This window comes from Poecilia latipinna, unplaced genomic scaffold, assembly GCF_001443285.1.
Source record: "Poecilia latipinna isolate Pla-1442-1.1 unplaced genomic scaffold, P_latipinna-1.0 Scaffold5184, whole genome shotgun sequence".
In the NCBI taxonomy this organism is placed as follows: Eukaryota; Metazoa; Chordata; class Actinopteri; order Cyprinodontiformes; family Poeciliidae; genus Poecilia; species Poecilia latipinna.
In genome coordinates, this window is record NW_015117800.1 from 1 (window position 1) to 13,941 (window position 13,941).

The window sequence follows — 13,941 nt, forward strand, 5'->3', positions numbered from 1 at the left end:
GGAAAAGGAGCATGAGAAACTGGAGAAATACCAGGGCCTCAGAGAGGAACTGGAGAAGGCCTGGAAGATGAAGACCACAGTGGTGCCTGTGGTCATCGGGGCCCTCGGGGCAGTCACCCCCAAACTGGAGCAGTGGCTCAAACAGATCCCAGGAACAACATCAGACATCTCAGTCCAGAAATGTGCAGTTCTAGGCACAGCCAAGATACTGCGCAGAACCCTCAAGCTCCCAGGCCTCTGGTAGAGGACCCGAGCTCAGAGGATGAAAGAGACCACCCATGGAGGGTGAGAGGGGAATTATTTTTTTTTTATATATATATATATATATTATGCATTTGCTTATTTAGAAACAAATTTTAATTTGTTTTGTTGTTTTATTGTTTCTGTTAATCTTGCTAATATGTTATTAAAGTATTTTGAAGACAGATACATTTTTGTTCTAATCCTAAGGTTTCAACAATAGAATTCAAACAACAACAAAAAAACATGAAAACTTTGGACAAAAACCCCTAAATATCAGACGTTTGATATATCAAGCTTAATTAATAAAAAAAGTATTGATAAAAGTATTGGTATCGTACTGCCCCTCAATTTATCTGACATTGGGCCCCTACTAAAACATGCACTATTGCACATCTTTAGCACTGTGAAATATATCAGCAATTTAAACTAAAGAGAAACATAAATGAATGAACTTCTGGAAAAAAAATATTATTCAGACACTGATTGAAGTAAATGTTTTGGTTTGAAAACATTAACCAAAAATGTATCATATTCAGGTTTTCCCTTCCAGTATTTTAAGCCTAGTGGCCCATCAGGCTTTACTTATTTTTTAAAGTCTTTTTCAAAAAGGTTTGATTTTTTTAAAGACTTTTGTAGTTGGTGTCCAGGTATTAATCATCCAATCGTTTAATAGCACATAATTATCAAGTGATATTTTAAAATTTCTTGTCAACATTTTTTTAACTCAAAACCACGACGGGCCACTGAATGAATGACTGCCTTAGCACCCAACCACCGCGCTCAGCAAGTTTTCTGGGGGAAAATTTGGTATTTGTGAAATATAGTGGAAGTAATATCTGGGTCAGTCTGCACGTGCGTTTAACATTAGTCATCCCACTATTGCCAACTTAGCAACATTATTGCTATATTTAGTGACTTTTCGGAAATACACATCGGCATTATACAATAATTACATTCGTAGAAGCAAATGTGACTGAACGTTCACTGATGATTTAAATATTGTTTAGTAAAAAAAAAGCAGTAGAAGTAACTTTTGTATTTTGCATCCTATCTATGTTACAGTTGACGTTAACATGTCGTTTCCGGTTATAGACAGCCGTGTAGGCCAACGTACCAGCCGGAGTTCTTCATGGCATTGAGCAGGAGTTTGGCATATGGACCTGCCAGGGACACACAGAAGAGTTAGCACACAGAGGAGTTAGCTTTAGCTGAAGCCACCTACCATTCACAACCAATCAGTTAGCTCCGTGAGCTAATGCTACATGCTGCACACCGTCACGGCTCATGCATTCAAATAACAAGCACATCATTTGTTCAAATTAAGACGTCCGCAGCTCGGAAGGCTTTCCCTCTAAAATGCTACATAAGCAAGCGTCGATACTCACTAATTTCCATGGCGAACGTTAACATGACCTGACACTTGTTTCTGGATGTGAACAGGTTGTCTCTGATTGTGATGTGCTTGGGTTTCCTCGCTTTTCTCTCCGGGAAGAGGTCATATCCATATTCCTCATCTTGCTTGTTCTGATCCATTGTGTTGGGTACGTCCAGTGTGGAAATGTCAGCATAAAGTTCTCTGGGCTTTCCACCGCTAGCTAACAGGAGAGGTCATTGCTGGGTTTCTACATCACGTGGTTCCGTGGTCAAAGTTGACCGATGAAATTTTCAGACAAAACAATTGTTTAAAATATCAGGTATGTGAAATCTTTAAAGAACATTTTCCTGTCATTTTTATAATATGAAGTATTTATTTTCTTTTTTAGTTTTATATGAGGGGGTGCGCATCATTTATCACCCGGCGAGACACCGGTGCGCCGGGTGGGCGTCATTTGCACACTATTTTGGTTTCCAAATAAGAGTTGCTTTATTGTCAAATTAAAATTATCTCAGATATTGAATTATTACAGTGAATCTGGAAAGAATGACGACTTTGCATTAGTACTTTTTACACTGTAGCGCTTTTTATTTCAAGATGAAATAAATTTAATATTGTGTTCTATTTGTACTTAAAAATAACATGATTTTCTGATTACAAATTTAGAATTACAACAACAAACACAGCAAAAATTCTATTAAGTTTTCACGTATTAATGTTGTCATAAAATCTCATTACTCTAACTCTGATAAGTCTAACTTTCTTCAACTGGGGAAAACCCGTTTCGCTAAATTTAATTCCACCTTCATCGCCTCTTCGTCACTTTTAGCCGCGTCTTGCACCGGCTGACTGTTAAGGGCTTCCCCAAGTGTCGTCTCCTTTCAGAAAAGTGTGAACTGTAGTGCTAACTGACGAAAATTTGTGAGCCAAACAGATAAACTCATCTTAATTCCACACACATAGCTCAGTTATCAGTTTCATAGAAGCATTTTCGTAAAAGTTCCGTATTTAAAATATTAAAATAAAATAAAATAAATTGTTTTTGCTTTACGGAGATTGTTTTGTTATAGACGATCTTTGGTTACGTCGTGGATACGTAGAGCAAAGGCTGCTGGTCCTCCGCTGTCATGGCTCCGAACATAAACAGAATGTCGTGACTAACGACATTTTTCGGAGTCTTTTGTTACTTTAGCGGTCACTACGAATTAACTGTGAATCCAGGAAAGAAGCGGCAGGTATTTCAGAACGCCATAATTAAAGCACATTCATATCCGGCCTCTTTTAATCCAATGATGGTTCCGTTTTGCTAAGCTGTTAGCTGCTGGAGTATCACAAAACGTGATTCTCGTGTTTTACCTCGATGCTGCTGCTGCTGCTGTTGCTTGGATGTGAAGACTAAAGCACAGAGAAGTGAAGTGAAAGAGTTTTCCAAAAATAAATGTCTGTTTGGCAGAGGGAAGCATGTCCGGGGAGGACAAGGCCGTGGAGTTACAGCTGCAGATACGGCAGAATGCGGAGGATCTTCACAGTTTCATGAGGGAGCTGGACAACTGGGAGGCAGACATCAAGAGGAAGGATCAGGAGCTGAGGACTGGACGAGTCCAGGAGCTCCAGGTAGGACGTCCCCTATTGTTAACAGCTTCTTTACACTGATACCCTTAAATAAAATCCAAGCTAATCATTTAACTGGCAAAAATTACAATCATAACTTTGAATATAATCAGGACTTAGAAAGTCAAAATTATGATTTTGTCTTAAAATTAAGACGTTTAATCTCATAATTGTGATATTGAAACTCACAATTATGACTTTAAATATCATTATTAGGACTTTATGACTTTGACTCTTATTATTAAGACTTTAAAACTTGTAATTACAACTTCCTGTTGGACTTTACAGTTTCTTCCTTGGCTCTAATGGCATTCTATATGTCTGTGTGTCTTGTTGCAGAAAACCCTTCCACCTGTGCGTAACAAGGGATACAGGTCAAAGATGAGGGAGAAGAGGAGGAAACAGGCGCCTGCTGCTGACGGCGACACGAACGCAGAGGAGCCCAGACCAGCTTCCAGACTCAAATCCTGTGATTATCGATCGTGGGACAAGTTCGACGTGGTAACCCAACGTCTCACCTTGGCTTTCCACAACCTGACTTTTCATGCAACAAACGGTGATTACACATTCTTCCTCTTGTTGGCAGGATAAAGCTCTGGCAGAAATGGACAAGGAGGCCGAGTCCAACGAGTCCGACCAGGAGGAGGTGGACAAGGACAGAGCTCTGGCTGAGAAGGAGAACGTAATGAAGTTTCTATGTGTGACACGCAGACAGAAAGAGAGAGGGCAGGGGTTAAAAGATGTCAACTGCTTTTGTTGTTTTGTTTTTTTCTTGTTTCCAGGGTAACAAGTTGTTTAAAGAGGGGAAGTATGACGAGGCCATAGAGTGTTACACTAGAGGGATGGCTGCTGATCCATACAACCCTGTGCTTCCCACCAACAGAGCCACGTCCTTCTTCAGACTTAAGAAGTAAGTCTGACTTCACTGTAAACAAATGGGTTTCATTCGAGGGATCAGTAATCGATTGATTATCATTTATCTACTTCACAACTGTACAAAGTAGATATGTACAGATGCAAAGTAGATAAATGGTAACCCTGGTTACGTAAAATTGACTGTTGAGCTTTACATCATGTTACAGAGCTTCAGGAAGAGCAGGAGTTTTTAAAGAGACAGAGGATCAATATCAAGGCGTTAAATTACAAAGTCAAATTTCTTTTAAGACATTTGATACATATGACATTTTTATAACAACTGAAATTAGAATAGTTACTTAATTGTGTTATAAAATGGATCTACGTGCCTGGAAAATACATAATATTGCCCCTTAAAAACAAACCAAAAAAAACTGAAAAGTGTGGTGCACATTTGTTTTCAGCTCCTTTAACTGACCCAGATCTCATTATAAATGCAGCTGTTCTGTAGCTTCATGAAGACCAAAGTACACATGAGAGAGATTTTATGAACATATGCTCATTATAACACATTGACGTTTGTGGTAAAATGTGAAAAAGTTTAAGATGAATAAATATTTTTGATAAGTTGAAGATGCTTTTCAGTTTTCTCTGGTTGTTGTGATAAATCTTTGCCTCACCAGGTATGCCGTGGCCGAGTCGGACTGCAACCTGGCCGTCGCCCTTGACGACAGCTACTATAAGGCGTATGCTAGGAGAGGAGCCGCTCGGTTTGCCCTGCAAAAACACCAGTTGGCTCTGGAAGGTCTGAATCAGATTAAACCTGGTTTTATCTGAACAGGTTTAAACCTGGTTTTATCTGAACGGGTTAAAAACTGTTTTGTTTGAGCCGTCCTGATCTGAGGCTGTTGATTGTGTCTGGACAGATTACCAGATGGTCCTCCAGCTGGACCCGGGAAACGCCGAAGCCCAGAGTGAAGTGAAGAAACTCCAGGAGGTGAGGGTTGGGTGGGGTCAGTGGGGGTCAGGGTTCAGTTTGTCCTGCTGCTGTCTAACCCACGTTCTGGTCAGTTCAGATCCTTGCTCAGGTGGACGTCCGGGGTCCGGCCGTCCAGCCCGCCGAAGCCACCGCCGCCGACCAGCAGCGACAGCTGGAAGAGCAGCAGAGGAAACAGGAAGCTGTGATGCAGAAGGACAGAGTGAGTCCTGGTTTATCTCCTCTCTTCTGTGTCAGTTTGTTCTGAAACCCAATGGTGACATTTGCTCCTCAGGGAAACGCTTACTTCAAAGAAGGGAAGTATGAGGCAGCCATAGAATGCTACAGCAGAGGAATGGAGGCAGACGGCATGAACGTCCTCCTGCCTGCCAACAGAGCCATGGCCTTCCTCAAGTTGGACAGGTAGAAACATCCAACAGTTTCACTCCATCCAACAAATGATAGCAGGAGATTGTTAGCAAACTCTCTCCATCTGTCCTCCATCTGTCTTCCTGCAGGTATAAAGAAGCAGAGGAGGACTGTACAGCAGCCATTTCTCTGGATGACACTTACTCCAAGGCCTTCGCCCGCCGCGGCACAGCCAGACTGGCCCTGGGGAAACTGCAGGAGGCCAAGGAAGGTGCTGCAGAGCTCCCACAGCAACCAGCAGCAACATGCTGGGTTTATTGTTTTCAATAATGTTTTGTTTTTTTCCTTTTCGTTCACATTTAAACAGGCAGGCCACTCCTGGGAAGGTCCACCACTTTTTAGTGGTGCTGTTTGTGAAGCTGCACGCTCCAAAATAAACAGCAATATTTTTGGTTTTCTTGGGGGGGGGGAAAAAAAAGAAAGGCAAAATTTTCAAAGTCATATTTTCATAATTTTTTTCATTTGTTTATAAGTGTCACAGTTTGTAAATTCAATACTTAACTGGCAACATAATTAAGATTGCTAATTAATTATGTAGTTAAACTGAATAATTGGTTAGCAAGCTAGATGAGCAAAATATTTAGTTAGGATGCTAAATATATAGCTTCAAACTAAATATTTGCATATTAGCTAAATATTTAGCTTAGAGCTAAATATTAAGCCTCAAACTAAGTATTTAGCTAACAAGCAAATATTTAGCTTCGAGTTAAACATTTATCTTGCTGATTAAATCATTTAGTTTGAACCGTCACATGTAGAAATGAGCGAATGATGTGGTGAAAATTTGAGTTTGAAAAATGAATCTCCATTTTTTCTTTCTTGCTTTTAGACTTGCTAAAAACTCAAATTATTGCTGTTCATTTTTGACAGTGTAACTTTACACTCCACACTCCCCCTGCTCCATGTTTCCTCCAGTTTTGGATAATGGCTCCCAGTGGTTCATTGGAACATTTTGTTTGCAAATGGTTCCTCCGGACTGATAGATGACCGGAGGAACCAATGACAGGGGTTTTGAATTTTAGATCGAGGCTTGGTGTTCATCTTTTCTGAAGTCTTTTAGCCTACTTCATGGTGCCAGATGGGTTCTAATGGCAGTAATGAGTTGTGTTAATCACTTCAGAGACTCCACATGTTTGAGTAATTGTCTTGACTTTCCGTGTGTGTGTCAGATTTCCAGCGGTTGCTCCAGCTGGAGCCCGGGAACAAGCAGGCCCTGAATGAGCTGCAGAAGCTGCAGACGGTACGCTAACAACTGCTGGGTTTTCCATCTGAGCTGCTGAACTCTGACCCCTGAACTCTGGAGTCTTTCTCCTCCAGGATCCAGACTGCAGCGGCGCTCTGCAGGCGGAGGATGGCGCCCAGAGGAGGACGGTCCAACCCGTGGACAAACCAGAACATCTGCGCTCAACCGTCGGTTCCACAGCGATTTTAGCTGCGTCTGAGTAAAGGTGTTTGTAAAACCCACTGAGTTAGCTTCTCCTCTGGCCTGCAGAAACCTCTGAGACGAATCGACATCCAGGAGATCAGCGGGAAGCTAGCGCTGCCCAGGCAGGAAGCTCTTCCTCCGTTAATCCAGGAAGTAGACAGGAAGACTGACTCGCCGCTGTCTTCATCGCCCAGCGCCAAGATCATCAAAATGGAGGAAGCAGCAGAAACACAGACACAGAGACATGACAGGTGACTTTTACATGCCAGGAGGGGAGGAAACCATGGTTACCACTGGGACTGGACCAAAAAACAATATTATCCATTAACTCAACGTTTGGTTTTTAACTCAAGATTTAATTTTTGAAAAATCCTGATTTTTATTTTAAACCAATGCAGTGCTTGGCTTTCCATGGGTGAGAGTGATGTCAGCAGGGCCGCCATCTTGTTTGGAAGTTACAGCTTCTGTTGAATTCAAGGCAAATCTATGATGGAATGTTAGGATTATGAGAATAAAGTCATAATATTACAATAATACAGTTGTAGTGATATGAGACTAAGCTGTATGACAATAGTTGAAATAATGCAAGAACAAAGCATCAATATTACCAGAATATAGTCAGAATACTAGAGAAATGAAGTAATAATGTTATAAGAACTCCTTCACTAAAAAATTAAAATGAGAAATGTTGAGCATCTTGTTAATCTGAAAAGTGTAGCTTGCATTTGCAATCCTCTAACTGATTTACTGACTTTATCCGTTTTCCCATCAGCCCTGGCACAATTTCCCTGTGTTTGCAACAGAAAAGCATTCCCATACCATGCTGCTGCCACCGCCGCCCTGCCCCCTGCAGGCCCGTTCCTCCTGCCATTTTTACATCCAGGTTTGTGGTGGCGTTCCTAACTGTTCTCCTGTGCTCTCCAGAGTTTCTGCCAGCAGAGACGCCAGCCAATCAGTTCAGGAGGAATCCACAGAAGCAGCTGAAGCACCAAGTTCAGACGTTCCTCCTGCTCCCAGCAGCAGCTTCCAGCTGGAGGCGGACCTCCGGAAGCTCAGCAAGCAGCCGGAGGCGGTTTACAGATACCTCAGGGTGAGCTGCATTCTCCTTTCGCTTCAGCACCGACAGCTCCATACTTTATTTCATTTTTAAGCCAAACATTTATTTCCTGAAGGCTTTTGGATGTAGAATAAAAAAAATAAAATAAAAAAAAAATCAGACCAAATCCAAAAGTTATGTGAACGTTTGGATTTGCCTTCCATTGTGCATTAAGTTCAGATTAATTCAAACAACCCTTGTGTTTTCTTTAATCCTGTGCGAATGTCATTTGAAGCGACAGAGCTGTACATGGACTTAATCAATCTTGTAGTTTAACACCTGGCCTCCAGGGGGCACTGTTTAGTAAAAGCTGGAAGACCGTTAACTGCAGAGTGATGTTGTCCGTTTCCATTATATTCACACAGAAACACGATCCAAATCCATTTTTCATTTTTATTTTTTGCCTGAATGTGATTCATGTTTGACTTTTTCATGTCTGTCTGAACGGCCCAATTCCAATCATAGAAAAAAATTAAATCCCATTTGAACCACTTCCACATGTGGTATTAAATCAGATACATATATAATGCTTTTTTTCATACCAAATCCAATTTATTCATTTTTTCTGGCTTTTTTTTCCTTGAAAAAAAGTTTACAAATATTTAAAAAAACTTGCTGATTATGTTTGCACTCATTCCTTTTTTGGGGAGTTTACCTGAATTAAAATTGCTAAATAAACACAAACCAGATCAGAACATCACTCTGATCTATGGAAGCCCAAGGAGTCCATTTGTGAAAAAATAAAAACCTTCATGAACAGAAAGCTCGATGAATGGATAGAAGTCATTTCTGGCCCTTCCATGTTTGGATGCTAAACATTCTTGTCCCTGTTGGCAGCAAATCAGTCCCTCAGCGTACAGCCAGATCTTCCAGAACTCTCTGGAGCCGGACCTGCTCAACCAGATCCTCAGAACCCTGCGCGATTTCTTCATAGGGTAAGCTGTCTAGACGTAAACATCAGAGCCGAGCTGCTTTTGTCCGTTCACTCTGCAAAACAGTTAAGACTGGCCTGTTTGGAGCAGGAATGAACCTCCAACCTCCATCTTGGAGACCCTCGGCTGTCTGGCGGGTGTGAGGCGCTTCGACATGGCCGTCATGTTCATGACGCCGCAGGACAAGAAAGGTGGGCTCCTTTTCATCCTCTGCCTTCTCGTTCATGTGAGATCATTGTTAAAAATGTGTCGTTTCCTCCCTCCTCTCAGTGCTGAAGGAGCTGTTTGACTTCCTGCTCCAAGCCCAGCTGGACCAGCCCACCGTTTCAGACCTGCAGAAGAAGTACGGAGTATGATGGACGGACAAACGTGTTCCCAGCTTCCAGCGTCTGCAATGCTTTTTCTTCAACCTGCCAAATATAACCTGACATTTGCTGAACTGATCACTTAACCAAATAAAACAGGTGTGTGTTTCTGAAACGTGTGTTCTTGTTTCACTGGATTTATTTTTCCAAGATGGAGCAAAGGAGGAGAATTAATCTAGTCAACTGCCAAAAACACCAGATTTCTGCAATTCAACACTGAATGATTACATCATTAATAAACAGTGTAATTAATAACACGGATTATTAATAACACAGATTAATAATCAGTGTTAGTTCTGATGTTAGTGTAGTGTTACCACTACACTAACATCAGATGGCTGATTTGATGTTAGCCTAGTGCTGTAGTATCACGATGCAGCCAGCAGGTAGAGCCAAAACGTAAGTATGGAATGCCATTTTGGATATAATTTCCAAACGGCTTTCCAGTTCAGTCTGGCGCTTAATGGACCCCAGCATGTTTCATAACTCATATGGAGGAATTACATAGAGAGATGAGCCACAAATCAGAAAGTATTGATTTACGAAACATGTTTTAGGATAAGTTTTTTTTTTAAATATATCAAAACATTTAAATAATCCTTCATGTTAAATCAGTTTATTAAATACACCTAAAATCAAATGTGTAATTTGCTTCCTAAAACGTCAACTAATTATGTGTTAAGATCATACATCTATGTAACCTAAACTGCCACTGTTGCAAAAGACAATTTTCAAATAGACAATGAGCTGCAGAGCAGAATTATGGTTACATAGCAATCACAATTATATAATTCTGATTATTTTCTACTGCTATAGTAGAAAAGTTAAGATTTACGAGTAGGGATTACACCAATATAAAAAATTGGCAGAAATCTTTCCTTAGCTTGTTTTTTGTCAACTGTTAAGTCCTAAAGTAAAAAAAAAAAAAAAAAGAAAATGTCAATTTCCTGTAAAAAAAAGCACCTACAGTTTGCAAAAATAAATGGAGTAAATTATTTTGAATATCTGAACTATTTATTGACAGTAAAAGCATTGACAAACAATTTGGACAACTATTAATAAGATTAAAAGTAATATTTCTGCGTGTAGGTAAAAGTTCATGTCTGCTGGTGTGTGAGCTCTTAAAGAGATGTTTCCTTTGAGTCCCGCGGCGGCCGGAAGGTCAGGATCTCAGTGAAAGTATGACCTGTACAAAAAGAAACGGGGTTTAAGGTTTTAGGTTTTTCACGAGCCTCCTTTGCTACATACGGGCCCTGTAAAAGTCACTGCGTTTCCATTACAAATGTGAGCAAATCCTGCTAGCGCTCATCATCTATCAGCCAATAAGAGGAGACATTCAGGCTTTGGAGTGACAAGCCCCGCCTACTTGGTAGCGGCTACATGTTCGGTGTTTTGGGGAAACGACAGTGACCCCCTCCCGTCCCGCCTCACGTTTCCACTGCTCCAGCGGCAGGTCCGTGTTGTCCATGGTCTGGTCGTACGGCAGCGCCTCGCTCTCCTCCTCCACGTCCCTGAACTCGCTGAAGAACGGCAGCTCCAGGGCCTCCGACGCGCTGGCCCTGCTGTCAGGGTCCAGGAGGAGCATCTTTTCCAGGACACTCACCGCTGCGGCGCACAGACACGCGTCAAAGTCGGCAAAAAAAGAACTTTGGCAATGAAGCCAGAGAGAAATGCTCACGTACCATTTGAGCTGGCTTTGGAGAAAATGGAGTGCAAATCTTTCTTTGGCACTTTCGGTAAACTCCGGATGTAGTTTCTGGCCTGGTGAAGGACAGAAAAGGTCTCAGTGTGATTTTAACCTTTATATCGGCACCTTCATAAAATACAGATCTACGTCATGTTTTGCCAAAAATGATTTTTTGCTTAATCATCTTTTAGCAAAAAAAAAAAAAGACTTAAGATTACTAACTTAGAAAGGTGACGATATTCAACCTCCCTTTGTCTGGTACTGCTAAACAAATTACAGTGTAACCAACTTCCTTCAAGTCACGATGCTTCTGGTTTTCAAAATAAATCCATCTAATTTTGACATTAATCTCAAATTTTGGCCTTTTGAAACTCAGAAATTTCCATGTTTCTTCTAGAAAATTTCTGACATTAACCAAATATTTCTGAGGACTTTTTTGCTATAACAAACTTGAAACTTTTCAAACTCAGAAATTGCCAAGACATTCTAGAAAATGTCAATGATCAAGCTCAACATTTATTTGTTTATCCAGCAACTTTTTGACTGTTGGAGCTCAGACATTTCCTTGAGTTTTTTTTTGTCAGTGTGCACTGAGCTCCACCACTGGAGCCCAACAGTCAAACATTTGCTAGAACAAATTAAATACAAATTTGAGCTTCAGGTAAAAAAAATTTCAGTACTAGCCATGAATCAATACTCGATCAGTATTGGTCCACAGCCTGGTGGAAATCTGATCTACGAGACATGTCAAATTTGAAGTTGTAACGTGACAAATGATGTGAAAGTTTAAGAGCTCTGATTGGCTTTGCAAGCCACTGTGTGCCTGGTAAAGGTTTTATTCCAGTTTTATTGAACTGCTGTAATGTGAATCTAAATGGACAGAACATCTATTCAAACTGAAGACAGTTGAGTAATGACAACTTACATCTTGACTCTGTAGCTTGAGAACAAAGTCGGGAGTCGGAGTTCCTGTAATCTTCATGATTTCTCTTAACTGGTCCAGGTCTGATGAAGGAAAAGGTTAAGAATCGTTGCTCGAATGAATTTCTATCATCATTCATATCAAAATTTTAGTAGGCAAATAAAGAACCTCCCTGCAGGCAGGACCTCTCAATAAACACAAGACTCTGACCACAGGAAGTCCAGAACTACTTAAAGATGATTTGTTAATGTTTCCGCTTGTGGTATTGTAGCAGTATATGACCTGTGATTGGTTCTCAAACTGTAGAAATGTTGGTCAGTTCAAACAAGCTACCTGTAATGTAGAGCGAATAAACACCAAGTGTCAAAAATATGAACCTATGATCTGTATTTTCATACCAGTCTATGTTATGCTGTAGAGTTGTGTCAGGTAAAGATTTATATATACGTTAATGAAATTATTACTTTAGAATAATAATTACCGGAGTACAGATAAGATTTTAGAGTACATGCTGGCTTTTACATCTCATCCAGGCACTTGTATGGATTCAGTAAAAACAAACTTTTACTTTTGTAAATTTTAAGACCATTTTCAAACAAATAACTGAAATGACATCAGGTCAAATTAACCAACCGGACAAGGATACGGTCGTTTCCCTTGAACAAAGGTTTCCCCAGCAACATCTCTGCCATGATGCAACCCGCTGACCAAATATCCACTGCAACGCAGAGCAAAAGCATTGCTGCAAAATGATTCATTTACTCCATCAGGTTCCTTTTGTTTTTTATTATCATCATCACCAGTCTGCGTGTAGTGCATCCAGTTAAGGATAACCTCCGGCGCTCTGTACCAGCGCGTCACAACGTAGCCGGTCATCTCTGCATCGGCCTGCCGGGCCAACCCAAAGTCCAGGATCTACAGCAGAATGGAGGGAAGGTACTGCATTACATTTTTAAAAATAAAGATGAGAATAAAGCAAGACAAGGTGGCTTACCACTGAATTACCTTTAGCTCACAATCAGGGTTTATGGCCAAATTTCCAGGTTTGAGGTCCTGTTAGATAATATGTTTATTACAGATCAGTATACAGAATGTATTTACTCTTTAATTTGTACTCATTAAATGTCAAACATAGGAAGGTAATATCAACAAGGCATGCTGGGGTATTTAGAAATGCAGCACAGAATTTTAATACAGTGTTTTGTCTCAATAAAAGAACAGATAAACAGACTTGGTAAAGCTTATGGTTCAATAGGTCAAAGTTCACGCACCCTGTGGATGATCCCTGCAGAGTGGATATACTGCAGAGGAAAACGATACAGGAAAAACATAAGCTGTGCTCAGAAAAATACAATTTTCTTGTTTGTTTTTTCCCCTAGAAAACAGAGAATGTTTGGAGAATTTATTTCCACCTTAAGGCCTCTCAGCATCTGATAAACCAGGAACTGGACGCGATCCTCTGACAACCTCTCCATCTTCATCAGCTTGCCAAGGTCGGTGCCCATGAACGGCATCACCAGGTAGCTGAATGTAAGGAGGTCAGTGTTATGATTAGGACATAAAAAATAAATAAAAACTTCTGGAAGAAGTGAATAGAAAAGGACCTTACAAGTCTCGAAACCGATCCAAAGAGATCTCAGCTGTGAAAACATCCAACAGCCCGATCACCTGATAAAGACCAGGAAAATGATTTCAAATTTACTATGCTACGCTATTGAACATTATGCTAATGGAGCACCACACCATACCACAATAGTACTACACTACTAGTGATGGGTCAGGCTCAAAATAATCTAACAGCCAATGCTTTGGAGTCAGTCAAAAGAGCAGAGTCCCAAGGTTTTTTCCCTTGAGCTGCTCAGCTCTCACTCTCAGTGGCTCTGCCCCTCAGAACTTTATTTTGATTGTCAGCTTGTCTTCTACAAAAAAAAAAAAAAAAAAAAAAAAACCCGGGAAAAAAAAAAAAAGAGGGGGGGAAAAAAATTACCCCCCAAAAACGAAAAATTTTTTTTTTTTTTAAAACA

The 13,941-nt window shown here is 40.6% G+C and overlaps 2 protein-coding genes and 1 long non-coding RNA gene across 5 annotated transcripts; 1 reads left to right on the forward strand and 2 right to left on the reverse strand.

Annotated features, from left to right (window-relative positions):
- Window positions 1–748: 748 nt before the first annotated feature.
- On the reverse strand, window positions 749–1,721 carry LOC106943351 (uncharacterized). The gene is made up of 2 exons (XR_001423896.1): window positions 1,629–1,721; window positions 749–1,403 (listed from the first exon to the last, which is right to left on the reverse strand). It is a non-coding gene; the product is annotated as an uncharacterized LOC106943351 (long non-coding RNA).
- Window positions 1,722–1,849: 128 nt separating this feature from the next.
- On the forward strand, window positions 1,850–9,427 carry rpap3 (RNA polymerase II associated protein 3). Of its 3 annotated transcripts, none has more exons than XM_015026658.1 (17): window positions 1,850–1,937; window positions 3,072–3,232; window positions 3,569–3,730; window positions 3,816–3,911; window positions 4,012–4,139; window positions 4,768–4,889; window positions 5,011–5,081; window positions 5,161–5,283; window positions 5,356–5,483; window positions 5,579–5,700; window positions 6,659–6,729; window positions 6,807–6,899; window positions 6,982–7,166; window positions 7,840–8,005; window positions 8,849–8,946; window positions 9,034–9,134; window positions 9,214–9,427. In XM_015026658.1, exons 2-17 carry the CDS (start codon window positions 3,080–3,082, stop codon window positions 9,297–9,299), a joined length of 1,905 nt encoding a protein of 634 aa, XP_014882144.1. In that variant the 5' UTR covers window positions 1,850–1,937; window positions 3,072–3,079; the 3' UTR covers window positions 9,300–9,427. The 3 variants fall into 3 exon arrangements, with proteins under 3 accessions (XP_014882144.1, XP_014882142.1, XP_014882143.1); XM_015026656.1 differs by lacking the exon at window positions 1,850–1,937 and adding an exon at window positions 2,645–2,853; XM_015026657.1 differs by lacking the exon at window positions 1,850–1,937 and having other exon boundaries at window positions 2,860–3,232.
- A 491-nt stretch (window positions 9,428–9,918) lies between these two features.
- Window positions 9,919–13,606, reverse strand: LOC106943350 (mitogen-activated protein kinase 12-like). Its single transcript, XM_015026659.1, has 10 exons — window positions 13,527–13,606; window positions 13,330–13,441; window positions 13,189–13,218; window positions 12,923–12,970; window positions 12,718–12,832; window positions 12,564–12,635; window positions 11,921–12,000; window positions 10,991–11,069; window positions 10,740–10,913; window positions 9,919–10,494 (listed from the first exon to the last, which is right to left on the reverse strand). The coding sequence occupies exons 2-10, from the start codon at window positions 13,429–13,431 to the stop codon at window positions 10,430–10,432; spliced, it is 765 nt and encodes a 254-aa protein (XP_014882145.1). The 5' UTR covers window positions 13,432–13,441; window positions 13,527–13,606; the 3' UTR covers window positions 9,919–10,429.
- Between the last annotated feature and the right edge of the window lie 335 nt (window positions 13,607–13,941).

What these genes read in the sequence shown, in the direction of transcription:
- rpap3 (XM_015026658.1), top strand. Translation starts at nt 3,080, where the DNA reads ATGTCCGGGGAGGACAAGGCCGTGGAGTTACAGCTGCAGATACGGCAG. An exon ending in CGGTTTACAGATACCTCAGG is followed by an intron (nt 8,006 to 8,848) that starts GTGAGCTGCATT and finishes CCCTGTTGGCAG; the next exon opens with CAAATCAGTCCCTCAGCGTA. An exon ending in GACGCCGCAGGACAAGAAAG is followed by an intron (nt 9,135 to 9,213) that starts GTGGGCTCCTTT and finishes CCCTCCTCTCAG; the next exon opens with TGCTGAAGGAGCTGTTTGAC.
- LOC106943350 (XM_015026659.1), bottom strand. Translation starts at nt 13,431, where the DNA reads ATGCCGTTCATGGGCACCGACCTTGGCAAGCTGATGAAGATGGAGAGG. An exon ending in ACCCTGATTGTGAGCTAAAG is followed by an intron (nt 12,833 to 12,922) that starts GTAATTCAGTGG and finishes ATTCTGCTGTAG; the next exon opens with ATCCTGGACTTTGGGTTGGC. An exon ending in TCAAGCTACAGAGTCAAGAT is followed by an intron (nt 11,070 to 11,920) that starts GTAAGTTGTCAT and finishes GTCCTTCACCAG; the next exon opens with GCCAGAAACTACATCCGGAG.